The following is a 20,630-nucleotide window of genomic DNA, read 5'->3' as shown; positions in this document are numbered from 1 at the left end:
TTATTTATGTGTCAGCATACATCACAAAGGTCATGCACAAGCAAACTGAAGAATTGAGAGAGGCTGACCACATTACTGCTTATTTTCATTCAATACCTAAGTTAGCTAAGGCTTGCGTTGGCTTACATATTGGTCCTAGTCGACCAGGTCTCGGACTATTGCGGAAAATCCCAATCTGCTAAGTAGGTAAACGCACGATTTCGTTCGTCTTGTGAGGATTACAAGACGATTGAGCAAATAGTTTAGTACGACAAACTTTCTCTGGGATCCTCGCCTTTCCAACACTTTCGCCACTGTCGCTCCAGAACCTCCATTCCCCTGGTGGACTCTAGCGTCGCTGCGTCCCAGAAGACAAAACCCCAACGCCGCATTTCATCTGGAATATACCGGCCATACAAGTTGCTGTAAGTATTCTTCCATATCCTAATCCATGCAAGCGGTGGCCCGTCGGGCTCAGCATCTCCTCGAAAGAGGAACTGGACTTTAGCTTTTTGCATCCGGTCTCGGTCGGAGGGGTTTCTGCGGCGCCGTAATTCTTGATCCGTCCAGCCAAAATAACCTTCATATGCATTTAACGGAATGTATGACCTAGTTATGTGCTCTTGCATTATAGAGACGAGATGTGAGTGATCCTTGAGCCTGAAAAGAACCGTGTGTAATAGACGAAGACCGCGTAGCGTTGTCCCTTCTAGCAAATTATCAAAGTCCACTGTTTGAATATTCAATCAGCTTGAAGAGCAGCCTTAAGCTGTAGTTGAATGAGATGCTGAACTTACTTGGATTATCCATATCAAAGGCTCCACTTGGAGTAGGAGGTCGGGTTTGGTCTGCAAAACTGGGGTTATCCGGATGCAGGTCCCAGCGAATGTCATTGAAAATCATGTAGTAATGAGCATGCGCAAACTGGTAAAACGAGAAAAGCTCCTCAGCCTCCCATGGCTCGAATGTGTCAAGAACAACCTCTACATAATCCTCCGGATGTCCACTGACAAGCCGATTGGCAGCATTCACTTGGCCGAGTATCTGAAGGCGATATATAGCTCTCGTCAATCGCAGCATCTCTGTTCGAGATAATGTGATTCCTGGTCTGTTAATGGAAATGTCTTCCCCTGCTTCTTCAGCGAGGTTTTCAAGCATCCACCAACCAAAGTAGTCTATGAGAGGCCTGACATATCGAACATAAAAGCGAGCCATGCTTATAGCTTCGTCTTCAGTCAGTTTGGCGGTAAGTGTATGCGGTAGACAGCGTTGAAACGTAATTTCCGAATACGATTTCACGAACTCGGTCAGCTTTTGTTTCATAATATTCTCTGCCTGAAAGCTGCGGCAGTTGGCAGAGAATATATCGGTGGACACGCTCCCTAAGCTTGCCTGGGTTACAAAGAAGTGGGTGAAAAAGGCATCAACGACTGCGCTACCTAGGGTCGTCTCGAGGCTACTACAGAGGAGGAATTTGCGGTCGGAAAGATACTGCTGGTAAAAGATGGGCGAGGCCTGTATGATAGCCATCATTGGTATGATATCCAAGGTAGAGAGAAGGTAGCGCCGAAGTTCGGGCGGAAGGCCTTCAAGCCTACAATGTCGAGTGTAGTTTTCTGCTCTCTGGTCGGGAGTTGGCCCAGATTCAATCTCGTAACTCAACCATAGTTCGCGCTTGGTAGTCGAGTGCACAGTGACGGGATTTGACACTCGTAGGGGTTTGAAAAGCCCCGCAAACCACTGCCAACATGCGATGACACGCTTCATCTTGAAGCTGAGGTAATAACTCAAGGATGAACATATTACAATTTGCTGTCGATATAATAGTGTCCTAGGTGTAATAATATGGAACGTACTTTAGAGGGGGAGTGTGCCGCTCTAAGCAAACGCCAAGGGAGGATGATTCTTTTCGTCTGCAAAGTGAAGTAGCACTCAATAAGCAATCACGGATACTGGTGAACGACAGTCCCGGGACCCGACGCGTTGAATGGTGGCGTTTGATGATGGGATCACAAGGGGGAAGACCTGTGCAACTCCGGGCAAGGGAGTTGAATGAATGAAGTGAAGTGGTCTTGGGGTTGGGGTGGTGATCTAACTGGCGATATGTAGGTACCTAAGTACATAAAAATTATGTATTGGTACATACCTTAAGTAGACTTAATGTATTTGATCTAACTTATCAGGGAAATATCTAGGGCGGGAACTGCCATATTAGGCAATTACTCTTCTAGGAACTCTAGCGCAAATCGGCCTCGCAGATCAAATCAGTTGGTGGTTATTACTGCGTATAAAGCGCTGTCTCGTGTCAACATCTATCTAATCGGTACCTAAGGTACCGGTACTGTCACACGCGCTGAACGGGTCTCGGCCGTATAATCATCAGAAACAGGACATACCGGTCGTACTGAAGTGAGGCCATTCAGTCCTTGCTTGTATGGATGATTATGTTGACGGACCTTGGCAACCATAGCACATGATTGTGAATTGCCTCAACAATTGTTATCTACCCACGCGTCCAGCCGCCCATGCAATTCGACTATGGCTTCGGGTGACCTTCGAGAGACGTGAAGGCAATATTTAGGACGAAGTTCTACAAACTTCGCTTCATGAAACTGATCAATGAGATCTAAACGATCTATCACGGAACAGAATAGGAATGCAGTACTAATCTACTACGTCATCTACAAAATATAGAAATGATGTTATCAGGTCGAGACCCTACGCGCCTACACTCGACGAAGTATATGATACTGTGACACGGTCAAGACTAGCAGTTAAATTGTATATCGAGCCATATTAAGCTACTCAGGCTAAGAAGGAATTGATTGGCCCAACGACTTTTGCAGCTTTAGCAGATCATGATATTGTGCATACCGGTAGCATCAATTAGAAGCCCTGTACCTGCCCTTGCTATGACAATAGCCTCGCCAGAAGCCTCTGTTATAGATACTTACCTACTTCAGTAAGTAGGTAGTCAACGCTTATTGTCACGGAACTAATGAAGCCTAATTTCCTGTATACAGCACAGACAAGGAACATTGTATATAAAGCTAAATAAGGGAATAAGAGGCGAAAACCAGAACCTCCCTCCTTGTGCAATAACAGAACCTTTACTCGTAATCACAGCTGGGTAGTACTGTGACACTTATGCAAGGCTGGTGACCTCTATTACTACTGTACATGGGGACGAGCAGGGAGCAACCCAACGGGTCATGACCATAGGGACGCATGCAGTTGATGGTACATAACAAGGGCAGTAGATACTGGGCTTGGAACGGAGAATTCAGATTACAATGATCAACTAGGGCTGCATAAGTCCTTGACCAACCAACTCCTTCTCGGCTGTTGATGACTTGACTTGACTCTATATACAATTGGTCTGCCAGCCTAGACCGCCTAGGTCTCTGGGGTTTGTTTCAAGAAGCGAAGTCTGGTATAACCTCACTTTCCAATATTGCCCAATTATGCCTGCATGTCTTGAAAGATCATGAACAGCCTGCAAAGGTCCTTCGTACGGCCGAAGTGCAAGGCGAACTGCATATTCAGCTAGCACAGAGGTTGCACGTGTAACATCTAGAAGAGTAGGAAGTTGGCCAAAGACTTACACGATTGATCAAATGTATCCTAACTGATGATATCGTAACACAACACCCGGTGTCGTAAGGAGGTTTGCTATACAGTTATCTCCCTTCACTACATTTCGCCAAAGGCTCAACTAACCTACAATAACAGGAGATGTATTTTCTTATACTTATATATCTGGAGATCTATCTACTTTCCCCCCCAGTGATTATATTCATAGCGCCAACTTGACCGTCTTCACGTTGTCGTATTCACAATGTCCTACAGCAACACTACACAGAATCCTCAACCTACAGGTGGCAGTGATGAATCCGATCTATCCTCTCGTATTTCAAACGTCTCAATATCATCTGCACAGTCAGCTGTGCAAATCATCAAAGAATCTCCATTCATTGAACGCTTAATGAACATGATCAGCAGAGATATTGATGAGCTCGATAACACAGCAACCGATCTCAGGAATTGGCGCAAGCAATTAGATCCAAATACATATAAACCAGTAGTTTGGACACATGAGATGACCTGCGCGTATCAACAGTACAAAGATCTTGTCGGCAAAATTGGAAGAAGCCACCAGGAATTCCTACGTTGTGAGAGAAGAACGAAGGAAGAAAAAAACGCCACACCAGGACAGCATATCCTTTGCGCAAAGCTGGCTCTTCAATGGGGCTGCGATGCTTTAACGTATGCTTGCTTGCTGCTAACACTTTTGGCTGAATCACTACGTTGAAAAAAACTGATGATAATTCTTCCTTTTTCTAGGGCGGCAGATGCACGACTTGAGTTCTTGAAAATATACCGGAATGCCTATAAGCTGGACAGTATCGATAATCATATTGAGACAGCACAGGATGTTATAACTAGTGGCAAGAAGGCTCTATATAACGCAAAAAAATGTTATGACAGTGCGTATAATCATTTCAGTTAACTCTTCTACACTTGATTTTCCTATACTTAACTCTCCTTTGTTTATATGTCCCATATGAATTCCTACAAGAGCTAATAGAGCTTGAAAACAGAGGCCCAGCCCTCAGCTGGCGCTTCTGCGGATCCCTCAGAATCTCAACAGAGTTAGTCTAGGTGTCACAGGGAACAGACAGAGAGGGTACTCCATATATAGCATGAGCAGTAGGAAGAAAAGTTATGTGTAGGCTTGCACAGCAACAAGAGTGATCTGCCAGGCCACATATCTACTCATTTCTACGCCTGCCATACTATCTCATACAGTTTTACTAAAGAGAATGTGGCTTTAGAGTCAAGCTAGAGGTGTCCGCATTACCATATACTTTCGTGATGACTCCGTAAAAAGGGGCTGAGCCAATTAGTCCCTCTTTAGAAAGAGCCATAGGGTTTATACCCCCCAAGACATGTACATGGATTATTCGTGGCATCATTACCGTCATACATCGTTGCGAAACCCCAGGTACTGCTTAAACAGAGTATCCGGCAGCTACGATATCAGCTTGAACCATTTGATCGACCTCGTCGGACGGGAAGCCATCCGTTATTACGCCCTCGTAGAACGTGCCCTCAGCCCAGTTGCTGTTGTCACCGCCGATTCCGAGAATAATGGCGCCCTCTTGCTCCAGCGGCTCGTAACCGTTGGGCCTCACTCCAGCCCACCCTGTAGACAAGTCGCCAGATGTGGCATCACCAACGAGAATCTCCCAGTAATTCGGCATCCCCTTAACGACGCCGGTAACAAAGCGAGAGTTCGCAGTTGGGTTACTAGAGACTTCACCCGGATCCGCGCCAGCGAAGACGCCATTCTCCAAGTCAGCCATGACCCATGGGCCATCACCGCTACCGTGCCCACCGGTGGTTCCAAGACCAAAGTATAGGGCCTGCATGTGGCCATTGCCGTTATCGAGGTCGTTCGTCTCGGCGTTCCCGTAGTCAAAACAACATTCTCCATTGTAGCGACTTCCGTCAAGCACAGCGTAGATTCCCTGTGCAGCGTTGCCTGTCGGAATATTCGTCGTCTCATCGTTCCGGTACCCGATTCCTGGCGAGACGTAAACTCCGTACACCGTCGAACCGCCAAGCGTTACCTTGGCAGCCGTGGCATCGGCCAGAGCGTCGTATCCGTCCTGTTCCGGACCTTCGGCCGCTCCACCTGGCGGGGCCCGTGTCAGGTCGTTGCCGTTGCCAGACTGATCATAGATCTGAATGCCTAGACGTTAGCTCCTGCTACCAAGATTTCTACCCAAAGCGCCCTTGACAACGTCCGGTGAGTTGAGAAGACAGACAATGGACTACCGCAAGCCCGACGGTATCTCATTTGCACTTACTATGGTGAGGATTAGCAAATGTAGGTATCATGAAAGCAGTGATAAAGTCTATGTTTCAGGGACAGATGAACATACCAGCAGAGATCCAACAGCCTGTATCGATACAGAACTCGTCTTGAGCTGCGCTGTCCGCCACGCCACCAGCGGACACGGGCAAGATATCCTTATAGGTGCCGTCTACACGCTGAACCGTGTAAAGCGGCGAGTTATAATTGAAGAACAGAGCGCGCGTGGTGCTATGGGCAGCCACACAAGGCGTACCGTTTGACCCGTAGATATCGCAAGGTCCTGCTGCGGCAAGCGGCAACAGGGCGGCCACAATGCCAGGTGCAAGGTTTCTTGAGATGGGCATTGTGGCAGGCTCTAATTTTCCGATTCCTTTTCAATAGGAGGATGAAGGGTTGTTAGTGACTTGAAAACACACTCTTATCAAGCTGCTCTGGCCAGTTCGGTCAGTGTCTTTAATATCCCTTATCCCTTCCTCTCCCGGGCCTCTGTTCTGTCAGCAAACGTCTGTTTTCCAGTTTGATAGCAATGACGTACACCACGATCATCACTCGAGCCAGTTCAATTGGCCAGCGTGATCTTGCTCAACACTCACGGCTTCTGCCGCGCCAATCACGGCGACAATATCATTCGGGCCGGAAACATGAGGAACTTCAAGCTTCGCAAACTGGGCGAACAGTCTCGACAACGCCGATCTTTTTTTAGTACCCAAGCTATCCACAAGGCGCTCCAGGATATGTATCGGCAAGTTAAAAGATCCTTGTGTTGGGAGCAACGAGTGTATTTAGGCCAGTTTAGCGGTTTTTACAAGTCTAGCGATATGTTGGTAAAGCTTGAAAGAAGTGAGTACTGATATCAACACTGCCTGAGCAACTACTTATCACTTCATACTGTTTATAAGTGAGGTGAATGAGAAGATTTTGAACAAAAGCACGCGTCATGTATGCCTCGAAAGCGTGTTGTAGAGAGGAGGGTAACATGGTGGGGTCACTTCAAGTCTATAGATCAACCACTTAAGCTTTTGATCTTCGTCACAACAATATTCCCTCCTTCCTATTACAGATAAATGCACTTTTCCTCCCCCGCGTTTTCCATTGGCAATAGCAGATATAAATCAGGCTTTAGATCTAGTTCTGAGGAAGCTCTTCCTGTTCCTATACTTGGAGTCTTTTTAGGTGTGCAGATCAAAAGCGGGATTCTGGGGTTGAAAAAGCCACAATCCCGAGCACGCTGTGTAGTTAGTCTAACCCCGGAAAATCCACTTCTCACGCTATGGACACATGCGCTCATTACTGGTAATCCCGACAGATCCGACGTGTGATGAGTGATATTGACGGTTAATTATCTCTGGCCGAATGATGTCATAATCCATCCCTACTGCTAGCTACCAACTAAACTAATGTCTCGAAGACTACATATCTTATTTACCACAGCTTCATGGCGACATTCCTGACAATTAACTCTTCTTAAGACTTTGTTGCTCGCGGCCGCAGCCGGTGCTGAATTCCTGCATGTGACTACATGAATTGAAATGCCTGGCACTCTGACACAAAGTGGGTAAAGCATCCTGTTAGCCTCCATGCACCACTGTTGATCTTTGGGCGATCAACTAGTACTTTATTGTCTCTACTCCAGACATAGCAAAATTTCCTATACTCGGAACCGAAGTTAATGAGTTCGCGTGAGTTGCGGAAATTGGCATCTTCAAGGTTACTATATCAGAAATTGACAATATAGCTCAATTTCAACATGCTACTGAAATCACCAGTGTCTGCACCTGGGAAAAGGCTTAAGAATTTATGTCTTCTCATTCATCGTGGAATCAGCTGATATCACGCTGCTGAAAAGCTATGCGCTCAACGTCCTCGAATATTATATACACATGAATGAACATGCAGATCGCTTAAGAATATGATCGCATGCCTTGCATAGTCCCCGAATAAGATACACCAAAACCAAGCCTATTTGAACTTCGTTCTTACGAGGTTTTGAGGGGTATATATCTTCTAATAAAGACACTCTCGGGCTTTGAAGACCAGTAACAGCCAGCAAAATCCATAGCAATTGAACATAGTATCAAAGCCAGCTACCAAAACCAAGAATGAATCTGGGGGCCAGGGACCTTTGCTACCCTACTAGATTATTAGGTCCGGAATATCTCCAACTCCGAGCTCAGAGCCTAGCCCCTAATATACCGAGTTTGACCTTATATTGGGGTAGCTTCACACACTCTCCACAATCATTGGTCCTGGTATCTGGAAGTGTTGATTAATGAATAACTTCGAAGAAGTAAACAGTATGGTATCACTATTCATCATTAATATATAAAGTTCATGAGCCATGTAATCTCGGTTCAGTGAAAGTTTCCCAGGTAATGAGATTTGCCAATTCGCGCTCCAATGTCTTTCTTACTTCCTAATAATTAGCCATGCGAATTCCCCATGAATGAGGCCATGTAGGATCATACGAATCACGAAAAAAGTTGAAACCCCTGACGATGGCGGGTATGTGGGATATATTGGAGCTACCTCATTAGGCTTATATTCAACCCGAGTTTGATGGCGAGGATGGAAAAGGGCAAAAGGACTGAAATTATGTAACCATTGATAATACTCTCGCTCCTGGCTTTGAGGCATCAAGTCTGACTAACCGTCGCACCATCCTTATATGCTGGATCGGATATAGGTCTTGGAAGGGTTGTATGGGGTATGCATCGGTCGTTGATAGGTGCATACGCGGGTTGACTTAGCCTCAAACTAGATTAGGATCATGTAGCATCATGAATGGGGACATGCTCAGTAGGGCAGGTCGCGACTACCACCATCTTGGGTATAGTTGGCGACTAAGTGGGTAACACCACCAGCATACTGTTGCTTGATGAATTGGTTGGGTTGATGGCTACATGTACATGTAATTGCTAGGCTCGCCATGCTTCTCAATGCATGTCCTTACTAAACCATTGGGGACAGCCTTGTTGAGTTGTGGTGGATTAAGTGGAGGAGGTGGGAGGCTTGGGTATTGTCTGAAGTCTTTAGGGCAGCAGGCTGCCTAGCTTCGGATATTGCTCACAACATTGAGACTCCCGAAGATGAACAGATTTCATGACTGTTTTAAACATTATCGAATCTGTCTAGTTATGACATAGTCCATGCCCTTTATTTGGGTTGAAATTCGAGATCCTTATCTAGATACATTTTTCGGCTGGAGTTATGCCCGTATTCAATATACTGATGTTCTGCTACACTACTTTCTTTGCCAGGCCTATTCTCCAACTTGGCGATCCACGTTGGCGTTGTCGATCTTTCCCTTCCGACGACTCTTGTTCAACCACACTCAGAGCCCCATTGTTGAGCTGCGTTAGGCCGGGCGCTAACAGAATGAGGAATGTTAACGTGTTTTATGGCAATTCTCCTCGAATTGGCTTAATCTTTACATGGCCTGAAATAGAAGGTACTGTACGGCGCATTATAGCGCGTACCAGACATATGAGCAGCAACCTGGAACGGAAGTTGTGAAAGTATCATAGTAGGCGGTCCTCCAAGATATGGGGTTACGTTGCAGTGGTTAAATAGGTTGGCTGTCCCAGCCAACCTCTGACAGGTGTATAAATCAAACACCAAGAAAACCTTGTTGCTTTGCCTTCCTAATTAGGTACTCTTGGCCTATCATCGGTTATGCCAGCGTGATAGTTGCTTGGTAGCTTGGCGCTGTTGACTTCCTGGCCGAGTGAAACGATCATGCAAGCTACTACCGGTTGCTTACAACGCACGTATTGCACAGGATTATTGACGACAGTCGGAGTATTGCAAGGTTCTTCGTTAATCGAGAAATGCATACTCACATGCAAGGATAATAAGTGTACCTAGTCTTGTATTTACGGGCCCTGATGGGGCAGAGGGTGGTTTACCGCGGTCACGTAAGACTAGGATCAAGTGTAAGTACCTCGAAGCGAATTCTCGAAAGATACTTCTTCGCAGGATCCATAAACGCTAGCGCGTAAAAAATACCTGACTAGGTACACTTAATCCAACATGGCAGAGTATGACCGTTAGTAGTGGCTGAGGCCCTTGTGAGATTGCCTGCTAGTGTCGGCTGTTGGCGACCTGAATCTTGCAGGCCGAAGGTGTCTATTGCCCGGTCACACGGACGAGAAGGCGACTGTAGACATGCCGAGTTCGAAGATATGGCGAATTGAACCTGATGCCTTGAACCGAACTGACATTCTGCTTAACTCAAAGAGGCGCGAAAACCGCGAGTTGTTAACCAAGCTGGGCCGGTGCGGAGTTACAGCAGCTTATCTATCAAACGCTACATGCCTTTTGAGGATTGCCCTGCTGATAGTATCATAACCTGCGATAACATCTACCGGCCGATGGGGGCGGATTAGGAAGGAGAAAGTTAGGGATGGCTGGTCTAATGGCACGGCTTTCTCTTGGACAGCGACAACATCAGCGTGATGCTAGTCGTGATGCTGGAGCCGGGATAAGTATAAATGAGTAGACATGTTCTCGTCCAACCTGGAAGTTTGAAGGAGAATCATCGACTCATCTGGCTTTCTAGCCTTCACAATATTCAAGCCCTCTTCTCCCGCATATTGTCTTTAGAACGCTAGACATGGAGCTCACCAAGTTCCTCGCCTTCCTGGCAGTCGTCCTGCCCGTTGCCTATGGTGCCCCTTCGCCAGTCGCAACCAGCCTCCATCCCGAGATCCTGGCCGCCATGAAGCGCGACTTGGGCCTGGACGCTAAGGAGGCCACTGCTCGTGTCAACCGGGAGCATTGGGCTGCTGATGTCATCGAGCAGCTCCGAAGCTCGACGGGTGATGCGTTCGCCGGCGCTTGGATCGCTGAGGATGGCCACACGCTTAATGTCGGTGTCACCAACGAAGCATTGGCTGCCGAGGTGACTGCCGCTGGCGCCACGCCGGCAATCATGGCTAACAGCCTCTCCAAGCTTGAAGAGGCTAAGCTGGCACTTGACAAGCAGGACATCAGCCAGGCCAAGACTCTTGAAGTGGGCTCTGCCGACGTGGGCATCGCGGCATATTACGTCGACGTCACCGCCAACAAGCTCGTCTTGGAGGCACTCCCCGGCAGCATCGCCCATGCTGAGGCAATGGCCGCGCAGGTTGGGCTCTCCGCATCTGAGTTCGAGGTGCGGGAAGTTGAGTCGATGCCAACCACTTTGGCCACAGTCCGTGGAGGCGACGCCTACTATATCAACAACAGCGCCCGATGCTCCATCGGCTTCGCGGTTACAACCGGATTCGTTTCAGCCGGCCACTGTGGCAGTGTAGGTAGCTCCGCCGCTACCAGCTCCGGTCAGTCGCTGGGAAGCTTCTCCGGTTCAGTCTTCCCAGGTAACGCCGACATGAGCTACATCCGCACTGTATCTGGAACCACTCTCACCGGCCAAATCAACGGCTACGGTTCGGGTAACCTGCCTGTCTCAGGCAGCACCGCGGCCGGCGTCGGATCCAGCATCTGCCGCTCCGGCTCCACCACCGGTGTCCACTGCGGTACCGTCCGTGCCCTAGGCGCAACGGTCTCCTACTCTCAAGGACGTGTCACTGGCCTCACACAAACCAACGTGTGCGCTGAGCCCGGTGACTCCGGTGGCTCATTCTACTCCGGTGCCCAGGCCCAAGGTGTTACCTCGGGAGGTTCTGGCGACTGCTCTCGTGGCGGCACAACCTACTTCCAGCCCGTCAACGAGATCCTACAGACCTACGGACTCTCACTGGTCCGGTCTTAATTGTCGCGTATTGGTTGGTCAGTTGTTTCGGCTGTCAGCATCACCTGAGCTGAGATCGATTTTCGAATTATCGGGTCTTCCTAGAGAGATCTTATTGGATACCGACTTGTCTTTTGAGTTAGGTTGTAGGCAGTAAAGGGTGATAGTGATAGTGGCACAAAACGTGGACCTGTACCTAAACATATGAACAATAAAAAAAGAGTTAAAGCGTATCCGCAATCTCGATATAGATGTGACTATCTCAAGTCCTAGTATGAAAGTGCTAACCACAAGTTGTGGCAGCACTTTAAACTCACATATTATCGCACGAGTGCGATGCGCAGTGCTGCACCACATGTTCTAGAAATGCCTGCTGAATGTAATTCTCAGGTGAAGGGAGAGAAAAGGGGTTAAGCAGATCTACTACCTAGGCTGTTTAGCGCCATTTTCACGCCACACACAGCGCCACGTATTTGAAAAATGTGAGTAGATTTAGAATCGGATCGTGCTGTATAACCTTGCTGCTCAGTCAGTATACTAAAATCCAAGTTGATGGCTGCATGGACGATAAGGTTCGATGATTCAATTCCACTTCCCAAAGTCGACGGTTACGTGACCAAATCCTCCATGTAGATCGCAAAGTCCATGTTCGGATCGTAAGACCTGGATCCAAGTCTTGAAGGCTTCTACCAGTATAGCAAAACTTCAACACTCTCACGCAAAAGATACTCGCCACGTCTGCGTTGTTGGTATATACCGCCAGAACGATTTTGTTCTGCTCTATTGCGAGGTGCATTAGTCCAGAGTAGCTAACTGACCAGGTACCCAATCCTTCTCAGCCATCGACCCGTAATGGCCGTTGTGAATAAGTCGCCGATGACGTCCAGATGCAGTGTAACCCTACCTAGGTAGAGAGAGCGCTAAGCATTTTCACATCTTAATTAGGGTGGGTGGCAGCCAGACAAGGGGTCTAAAGACGCATTAAGACAAGCGATGTTGCTTTGCATACCTATTCCTTCGCGATTTGGGGGTCAAGCAGCCCTCTGTGGGTTGCGTTATGTTTTGTCACGAAAGTCGTTCGATATGCCAGTGAAAGAAGAACCTTATATACCTACCGTAGGCTGCTCACTTAGTATTACGGTTGATAACTCGTAATGACTGCTTCAGACTCTTAACTTAAAATTACTAAACATCAAAGCAGATTTCTACACTTCCGTACTAATTTCGCGCATGAGGGCGTCTTATGAACTTGTAAATCAAACACCAACTATATTGGCTCCTATATCTGGTGCCAGTCGCCCTAGGCCAACTAAAGTGAACCTGGTATCGTAAGCACTTATCGATACTCAGTGAGACTTTGACCGACATGAACATTAAAATTTCAGACCGAAACCAATGGTCTCAACCTTATAGTGAATATCCTTCCCCATTATCTCCGGAAATCCCATTAGACAGTTAACCTAAGCTGCGCCACAACACATGAGTTATTTCAACCTAAGGCTGTTGAGTATACAATTGCTTCCGATCAAATGTGGCTCGGCTTCATCGTCTCCTGGGATATAAGACAGTGTACCAGGCGACGTCCCTTTGTCCCAATTCCTGCAAGGACCTAGATGCCTATTTTCATTCAGCTAGACCGTGTATAACAACCTTTGGTCTTGGGAAACTACTTCTCAGGGTATTTAGGCAGCAGCTTCGCCCCAGAACCATTACAAGACCTTCTCGTCGGACTACAGATTTTACAGCAGATGTTCAATTGGGGCAATGTATCTTGTGAGCGGATTGATAACATCTTTCCTACGACTCTAGCAGCCATCTCTTGGGTTTTCTTTGCTCCGGGCCTCTGGGTTCAGCATGGCCCAGATTAGCTGCCTGTGTGGAAGTCCTCAACGTCTCCACTATGCTTGACGTTTCCGTGAGAGAGGTCAATGTCACCAGCTCTGCGTCTGATCCTGCGACTGCGGGAAACAGTTCTGATGATCTCGCGGATATAGCAAGTCGCATTAGGGCCCAGCTCGGTGAAAGTTCCAGAAGAGTATAAGTCGTGAATACCTGAAATAGAAAAATATCGAGGGTAAGCTCTCTCATAGATATGGTTCGTGTAGAGATATCGTAAGAATTTGCTATTGACAATTATATCGTACAAAGAAATATCATATATTCGTGTCGTTTCTCGTAGCTATGTGCTGGTATAGGTGGTATCAAAGTCGAAATGCTATAAATGGAGTCCAGAAACCATAGATCATCATAAACACCCATGTACTATGCTACCTTCATTGTGCTGGTACCTAATGGTGAACGAGAAGCGCATCTCGTTACCCTGCGCGTCGAAATAACTAATTCACCAAACTGCGCGGCTCTTCCTTCTGATGCGCGCCTCTGCCCTTCTTACCCCCTCTTCCGCTCTGTCCAAAGCAATAGGCGGTCGTGAGCGATCATCGCCGTTGAAGTGAGACGGTGGTTTTTGTGGTTGTCGCGAGCTGCTCCGTCGTCGCGTTGACTTGGTTGAAGCGCTGCTGGAATGTCGATCGGGATCAAGACTGCCGTAGCCGGAGTCGTGCGATGGTTGAATAGACACGTTGGCGCTACTCGATCTTGAGGAGCGACGTATTGATGAAGGACGGGTCTGGCGTAGGTGAGTCAGCGTTGTACGATGATTGTTGGAAAGGGGCGGCGACATCAAATAGCTGTGACTTACCTCGATGTTAGCATTATCACGGTATAGCTGTCCCTGCCTCGCGTCGGTGTGGCGAGAGGATTGGCTAGATCTTGATTGCGGCCGGTGTCGAGAAGCTGAGCTTGAATTGCGTTGTGTATCCTGAAAGCCGCGCTGATGCGTATCACGGCCCCGAGTCTGTGGATTGCTACTGCGCTCCGAGTCATACGAGCGAGGACGTATGTGCGTTTCATTGCCGCGAGAGCTTGGCCGCCTGCGGTGGGGAGAGCGATGGTTGTTTTCTACACTCTGCGATCGCCCAAGTCCGGATGTCATCATCGGTACTCGGTCACTTGATGTGGTACGGAGACGTCTCTCACTTGAGGGCCGCCCTGGTAGAGGTTTCACGGTTGCATTTCTTTCGTCATCGCCGTCATGCCCGGAGCCTAGTGAGCGGACACTTGCTGAACGCACCGGATGTGCAGTTTCTCTCCAGCTCTCGCTCCGACTTCGACTTCGACTGTGCCGGAGTCTCCGGCCGCTTTGACCCCTGATAGGATTAGATTTAGAACTGTTGAGAGAAGCTTGCGCGCTTAGGGGAGCGCTCGGGAAATCATAGACGTGGTCATCATGCATTGAAGTGGTCCGCCTAGAGCGATGGAGTGGAGGATAATATTGTTGCGAAGCGCGTGGAATATCATAGACACGGTCGTCATGTATAATGACAGTCTGCCTAGGAAAATTGACCGGCGGATATCCTCGGATCCTCGGATCATGTCCACGGTCAAGTTTCCAGGTGCCGGACACAGGATGATATCGGGAATTCACCTCGGACGGGTCTTCGTAAATCTCCGTGGAAGTTTCTGTACTGGCGTTTGAACCAGCAAACCTCAAAACCAGACCATCGGCATACCTTTCAAGCCTCCTGAGGTTGACCCCCTTGTTGACACGCAGTTTCCGCAATCTCCCGGGATGCTCTTCATCAGCTCGCCTAGCTCGATCCAGTTCGTCCCTCAGGCGCTCGACATCTCTCCAGTGCACGGAGGACAGGCCGGAACCACCTAATGCTACCCGCTCACTGACAGGGGTCCTGGTGACTTGTTAGTCGGAGCATCGTCCAGGTATTTGGGAGGTGGAAAGGACGCACAAGCGGATAGAGAGCCGAGCAATGGTGATCCAATCCGAGTACGTCTCAAAACGTCTGGCGTATTTTCTGATTTTATCACTGCCCGCAGAGAGTGCAACGTAATTCCACCCCCTAACTGTCCAGGACTTATCAAACCTGTCGTAAAATCTGTCAAAGTTTTTGATCTGCTCGTGAGAGTGCCGGATCAAATTTCGGGCCTCACGCCTTAGATTACCAACTCCTTCCGCATTTATTCCCCTGAGTATGCCGATTTCATCTTCAGCCCTGCGAAGCTTGTGTCTGAGATCCGCTCTCTGTTCTTGGACTTCATCTATGTGTTGCCGAGATCGATGCACTCCGACTGACCTACTCACCAGTCCAAGCACGGTAACGAGCAGCCCAACAGAGCTACCAACGATACCAATGATGGCACTGTTAAGATTTGCTGTGTTAGAGTAATCTAAGGTCGCAGCGCAGTAGGTATTACACTTACTTGGGTTCCAACATTGTGTCATGAAGTGCACATCATATACTTCACAGAAAGTGATTGTCTTACAGATGTGAGTAATTTCTCCCGACGCCACCATTCCTGAATGATAAGAACACTCCAGATGCCGCGGGCCATATTAGGGGCCGAGAGGAGGTGGCGGAGTTAACCTAGGCACAAAAGCAAAAGTGCACATTTCTTCAGCTAGTCCCAGTGATGCCACTGTGACATCGAGAAGCCCTGTTGAATATCACTGGCTTAGGATGATGCCGACGGCTGAATCCTCCAAAACTATGCTTGATCGTGTTTAGTGTGAAGGGAGACTACTGTACGTATAATGTTCCGAACTTCCGACATGTAACAGACGCCATGAGTTATTCACACAGGTAATACAGAATAGTTGCAGCAACTATGCTCAGGCTTCTAGGGTACGTCGTAACAAGAGCATCGAATCGTTTTTACCCTTTTGAAGATTGACGAGCCGTGGCTGTGTTCCGGACACTGGTGTTAGTGCAGGCAGATATATACTCGGTGATTGTTGTTGCCTATTGGGCATCGTAGTATTGGGGGTTAGGTGGTAGGGGCGGAGGTTTATGTAGCTGCTAATAAGTCAATATATGGAGTTGATTGGTTACAATGTTCTTGGGTCTACTCTACCATTACTAGAAGTTTATCTTATTGCCAGCTCATCCCGATTGATGTAGCAAGGATAATGATAAGGCGAGGTGAGTGAGTGCGACTCTCGCCAATAACAATATATAGAACTATCCCCAAACTGATCTTAAATCCTTCTCAATCGAGTTAAACTTCATATTGCAAAGACTCGATGTTGAATTAGACGGGGCTTTCACTATTTACTAAGTGGTTTATCAAGGCGGAAGTTGAGGTTTCAATCAACTTGTATTTAATCCTTTCTACCGATATCCTTTGGTACGTTCAATGATAACTGAATATGTGGCCTCATTACATGTTCATGGCTAGGATCACGTGAAGAGTCTCGTCCTGTGTCACTGCTTGTAAAGTAGGAGTGAATAAGGTGTGCTGTTTTCGGGTTCGCCAAATATCCAGTGAACCTACCCAGGTAGTCTCGGACATAATTACCGAGTAGCACGAACTACCTACTATCTACACAACTATTCTATGTGCCAAAGACCTTACTCATTAAATATCATTTGTATATTGCCATGTCCTAAACTCACGTGAACTTTCCTTCCATACTATAGAGCAATGACTTTGGAGAAGAATTGATAGACAAGTAGTTGTCATCAAGTGATGAAGCTAAGCCTGGGAAAGAAATGCTTCGAAAAATCTATCATGAGTACATTAGGATGAGATGAAGGATTCTGTGTTCTAACTCTTTCTCGATGCTAACATTCTTTACACTAATCTAATTCGTCAAAAGCATGTCTAGAACAAATAATCATGGCTCTTCTTGACTACAGCAAAATTTGAAAAGTAGATAGACAAAACTCAAGAGGTGGCTCTAAGATTGAACATTTAGTGATAATAAGTATTTTAGTAACAGTAGAAAAGAGCGCGCGTAGAATACGAGGTGTAGTGTGACGGGCCTACTTTCGAATTAGTCGTGAAACATACAGATGAGTGATAACAGATTGCAGTCAGGCACCAGGCACGTAATATAGCATGATTTAATAGAAATATAGCAAAGAATCGGCCAGCCCGTGTCCTGAAAGGCATCAAAGACGTCAATCTGTGATATCGGGTAGGCAAGGCGGTTATCTGCATGACATCTGGTGCGAGACGGCCGTGCTACACGTGCCAGGTCGGCTAACCGTTGATACTAATATCTGTGCAAGGTACACCGGTTCAAAGGCAGTGGGATGGGTAGGTATGTCCCCTGTTCGGGGTAGGGCAGAAGCTGCCGATTGCCAGCCATGGTTTACAGTAGGAGAATGTGACAAACGGCATCAAGTTGCTAACCGGAATGAATCGGCCTGTGCAGATGACGTAGTGCATTGCAACACTGCATGTCTCTAAGGATACATGGCATCGGAATCTCTATATAGTTTCATCTCGGATATCTAGATCGAAAATGAGACTCCGGGCCCTGATGTGGTGTGGTTGAGAGGTTCATTCAACAGCCGTGTCACTTCGCGCTGGTTATCCTATCAGAGCAGATGTAGGCTGCATGCTGAGCAATAAGCGCTTCTCAAATGGACTTATCCTATAGGATGGCGGCGGACTGTTCACACAACAGCGCTCGTTTCTGGAATCAAATCTGGTCTGAGGCAGCCAATTTCACCAATGACCACCAATGATCGAAGCAATCATCGAAGCTGCAAGAGGCCATATGTGTGACCTTGAAAGGCCTAAGCGGGGTCATGATTGTGCGACGAGAACGCACAGGTACGCCGTCAGGCTGTAGGAGAACGGAGCCTTTGAGCGATGTAGACGAATCCCCTTGCTATTTGATGCATGTTTGACAGGTTTGTAGAATGCAGCGAAGGTCGGCATGTCATGTCGACAGCAGCTGCTAGCCACAGTTTCAAGGGTGTCCCGGAGCCGTTGATCGACCAGCTAGCCTTTTTTTAATCCGATACCTACTTTCAATTGAGAGAAGAGGCTAGTAGGTAAGTACATATGGTGCACCCATGTGCGTGAGAATGGGGACGTCTCTCTAGGAATCCTTGGTCAGAATCGAATGCAGCATCTTCGGAAGACAGACGGAACGAAACACCTGGGACTAGGATCACAGAAATGCCACCTCGGCGCTCGCTTGAAGTTGCAACAACCTCTAGGCATACAGGTGGTACAACTTGCGAGCCTGCGAAGTCCAGTAGGTATCAGCATCTCAGTTCGCGATCATTCCTTACAGTAGACACGAGAGGCCCAAACTGGAATAGCCTGTCAATCACGACAGTTAGGAATTACATGCATCCCTCTTTAGGCAGTTCAAACCAATCGTGCTACAACATGCTCGGCGGGCCAAACTGAGAAAGTGAGAGAGTGGGGAGGAAGACACTTATTTGACAGAAAGGGAGAGAACAGGGAGAAGTCCGAACTATCCAGGTGAGATGATCAGACAAATCAGGTTTTGGCGGATATGGCTTAGGAATGTACAAGATGGATGTACAGGATTCCTACCAACTTTTCAAGGGTGGGCAGAGGTGGGTAAGTTACGTGTGTAGGTACTGTAGGTAGCAGAGGAGGTAGCAAACAGGAGGGGGGACGATCTTTGGCCGCGTACCTACGAAGTAGGAAGTACTGTAGGGAGGGAGGCCTGCAAACTGGTCACAGTAGGTCTATGATAGATTAAACTTCGCTTAAGGTAACCATTTCCGAGCAATGAGAGGCCGGCTCAGGCTGGATAGGCCGGCACTGGGTGACGCAGTAATGGCCGGTGGTGAAAGGAAGCCGAAGAGACCATGCCTTGATCGACCGGCAACGGCCACGATTCGCTCGCGGGTATGCATCTGATATACCTAGCAACACCTATCAGTGACCAAGTCGAATGACAGACAGCATTATGGAGTTACAGTATGTGGCAGACAACTCTTCGCGCTTCCTTCGGGTGGCCTTCTCTCCTTACATAAGCAGCCACATGGACAGACAGTTTCAATATCGCCATCGACGATTCTGTACCGCCTACAGCCTCCTACTTCGCTTGTTGCCTATCAGTAGATGATGCCTGCTTGGTGGTTGCACGTGGATGCCACCATGGGCAGGTAGCCAGCCTACTGCGTACCGAAAATGTAGGTCCGTCTATCAGTGGAGACAGCCAGTTGATTAGGTACTGCATTCTAACCCTAGAATACTCCGTACATAGTAAGAGAAGTAGGAGAAAAAAAACGAATAAAAAATAAAAAATATGGGAACCGCCTGGGAACTTGCATTTCCAGGATTTGAACGTGGAAACACACCTTTTCGGGTTGTACCGTATTTGATATTTGGACTGTCTCCTTCGCCCTGGGTACAACATGTGAACGTTGCCACGATGGGCTGCACCATACGAGGTGAAGTACCGGTAGTACTTACCTGAGGTAGGATGTGCCGGCAAGCACCGAAGCTAGTTTCGTTTCTTCTTCCTACCATTCTAGATTCCACATTTACTGTAGAATTTCACCTGCCTCATAGAAGATATCATCAATCCAAATGCCTGGTATCGCTATGGACTGTACGATCTCTGTTGAATGCCACTTCGAGATGAGTCGACAACTAAAATGCCAACTTGAGCGAGAAAGAACCCATGTGGGTAGGTACGTTCCGCACATAGTACCTAGGTACTTACCTCTACCTACCTATCTGTGTTCTGTCTGTACTGCCCGCAGTAGTCGCTACTTACCTTAGCGCAAGTAAATTTTTAAAGACCCGTGGCAGACCCCGCGCAACCACTACCTAGGTACTTATCGCATATCGCAATTCGCAATCCCAGATTTGATAGGAGATAGGTACCCAGAGATACTTCTACTCAAAGTCGCTATTCCATTGCGAAAACGCATACTTACACTACAGATTGAGGTACCTACATGTACTTCCTCCCCTCCTTCGCACCCACCCCACCACGGGCAACTTCTTCGCCCACCGCTGCCCACCACTTTGCCCATACTCGGTCTCGTCAGTCGTCAGTGTCTGTTGGCAGTGTCTGCTCAGTGCTACTCCCACTATTACTCAGACACTAGGTAGGTACGTATACTAGGTACAGCACTATCTATCTCCTCCAGTACTTTAGGTACCTAGATAGGTACAGGCAGGTACTAATTCAAAGCTACCATTATGCTTCCAGCCCTCCTCTCACGACTCCGGATCTAA

General features: G+C 47.7%; 6 protein-coding genes across 6 annotated transcripts; 2 read left to right on the top strand and 4 right to left on the bottom strand.

Moving 5' to 3' along the window:
* Positions 1 to 60: 60 nt before the first annotated feature.
* On the bottom strand, positions 61 to 2,050 carry F5B22DRAFT_607330 (uncharacterized protein). The gene is made up of 2 exons (XM_047974984.1): positions 777 to 2,050; positions 61 to 709 (listed from the first exon to the last, which is right to left on the bottom strand). Exons 1-2 carry the CDS (start codon positions 1,744 to 1,746, stop codon positions 243 to 245), a joined length of 1,437 nt encoding a protein of 478 aa, XP_047830730.1. The 5' UTR covers positions 1,747 to 2,050; the 3' UTR covers positions 61 to 242.
* A 1,767-nt stretch (positions 2,051 to 3,817) lies between these two features.
* Positions 3,818 to 4,489, top strand: F5B22DRAFT_646699 (uncharacterized protein; the record flags this gene model as incomplete). The annotated part of the gene is made up of 2 exons (XM_047978766.1): positions 3,818 to 4,245; positions 4,324 to 4,489. The coding sequence occupies 2 exons, from the start codon at positions 3,818 to 3,820 to the stop codon at positions 4,487 to 4,489; spliced, it is 594 nt and encodes a 197-aa protein (XP_047830729.1).
* A 218-nt stretch (positions 4,490 to 4,707) lies between these two features.
* On the bottom strand, positions 4,708 to 6,830 carry F5B22DRAFT_607326 (putative alpha-L-Arabinofuranosidase B). The gene is made up of 3 exons (XM_047974983.1): positions 6,396 to 6,830; positions 5,929 to 6,346; positions 4,708 to 5,726 (listed from the first exon to the last, which is right to left on the bottom strand). Exons 2-3 carry the CDS (start codon positions 6,202 to 6,204, stop codon positions 4,992 to 4,994), a joined length of 1,011 nt encoding a protein of 336 aa, XP_047830728.1. The 5' UTR covers positions 6,205 to 6,346; positions 6,396 to 6,830; the 3' UTR covers positions 4,708 to 4,991.
* Positions 6,831 to 10,339: 3,509 nt separating this feature from the next.
* Positions 10,340 to 11,652, top strand: F5B22DRAFT_189840 (trypsin). The gene has a single exon (XM_047969485.1). It carries the CDS (start codon positions 10,473 to 10,475, stop codon positions 11,610 to 11,612), a length of 1,140 nt encoding a protein of 379 aa, XP_047830727.1. The 5' UTR covers positions 10,340 to 10,472; the 3' UTR covers positions 11,613 to 11,652.
* Positions 11,653 to 12,958: 1,306 nt separating this feature from the next.
* Positions 12,959 to 13,696, bottom strand: F5B22DRAFT_607322 (uncharacterized protein). Its single transcript, XM_047974982.1, has one exon. The coding sequence runs from the start codon at positions 13,677 to 13,679 to the stop codon at positions 13,389 to 13,391; it is 291 nt and encodes a 96-aa protein (XP_047830726.1). The 5' UTR covers positions 13,680 to 13,696; the 3' UTR covers positions 12,959 to 13,388.
* On the bottom strand, positions 13,688 to 16,367 carry F5B22DRAFT_607321 (uncharacterized protein). Its single transcript, XM_047974981.1, has 4 exons — positions 15,867 to 16,367; positions 15,395 to 15,805; positions 14,290 to 15,337; positions 13,688 to 14,217 (listed from the first exon to the last, which is right to left on the bottom strand). Exons 1-4 carry the CDS (start codon positions 15,878 to 15,880, stop codon positions 13,933 to 13,935), a joined length of 1,758 nt encoding a protein of 585 aa, XP_047830725.1. The 5' UTR covers positions 15,881 to 16,367; the 3' UTR covers positions 13,688 to 13,932.
* Between the last annotated feature and the right edge of the window lie 4,263 nt (positions 16,368 to 20,630).

This window comes from Xylaria bambusicola, assembly GCF_022495145.1.
Source record: "Xylaria bambusicola strain CBS 139988 unplaced genomic scaffold F5B22scaffold_21, whole genome shotgun sequence".
Lineage (NCBI taxonomy): Eukaryota > Fungi > Ascomycota > Sordariomycetes > Xylariales > Xylariaceae > Xylaria > Xylaria bambusicola.
Note: the sequence above shows the minus strand (reverse complement) of the source record. Positions and strands in the feature narration are given on the sequence as shown.

What these genes read in the sequence shown, in the direction of transcription:
- F5B22DRAFT_607326 (XM_047974983.1), bottom strand. Translation starts at nt 6,204, where the DNA reads ATGCCCATCTCAAGAAACCTTGCACCTGGCATTGTGGCCGCCCTGTTG. An exon ending in CAGGCTGTTGGATCTCTGCT is followed by an intron (nt 5,727 to 5,928) that starts GGTATGTTCATC and finishes CTAGGCATTCAG; the next exon opens with ATCTATGATCAGTCTGGCAA.
- F5B22DRAFT_607321 (XM_047974981.1), bottom strand. An exon ending in GCTCGGCTCTCTATCCGCTT is followed by an intron (nt 15,338 to 15,394) that starts GTGCGTCCTTTC and finishes ACAAGTCACCAG; the next exon opens with GACCCCTGTCAGTGAGCGGG. An exon ending in GTGATAATGCTAACATCGAG is followed by an intron (nt 14,218 to 14,289) that starts GTAAGTCACAGC and finishes CACCTACGCCAG; the next exon opens with ACCCGTCCTTCATCAATACG.
- F5B22DRAFT_607322 (XM_047974982.1), bottom strand. Translation starts at nt 13,679, where the DNA reads ATGAGAGAGCTTACCCTCGATATTTTTCTATTTCAGGTATTCACGACT.
- F5B22DRAFT_189840 (XM_047969485.1), top strand. Translation starts at nt 10,473, where the DNA reads ATGGAGCTCACCAAGTTCCTCGCCTTCCTGGCAGTCGTCCTGCCCGTT.
- F5B22DRAFT_607330 (XM_047974984.1), bottom strand. Translation starts at nt 1,746, where the DNA reads ATGAAGCGTGTCATCGCATGTTGGCAGTGGTTTGCGGGGCTTTTCAAA. An exon ending in CTTTGATATGGATAATCCAA is followed by an intron (nt 710 to 776) that starts GTAAGTTCAGCA and finishes ATATTCAAACAG; the next exon opens with TGGACTTTGATAATTTGCTA.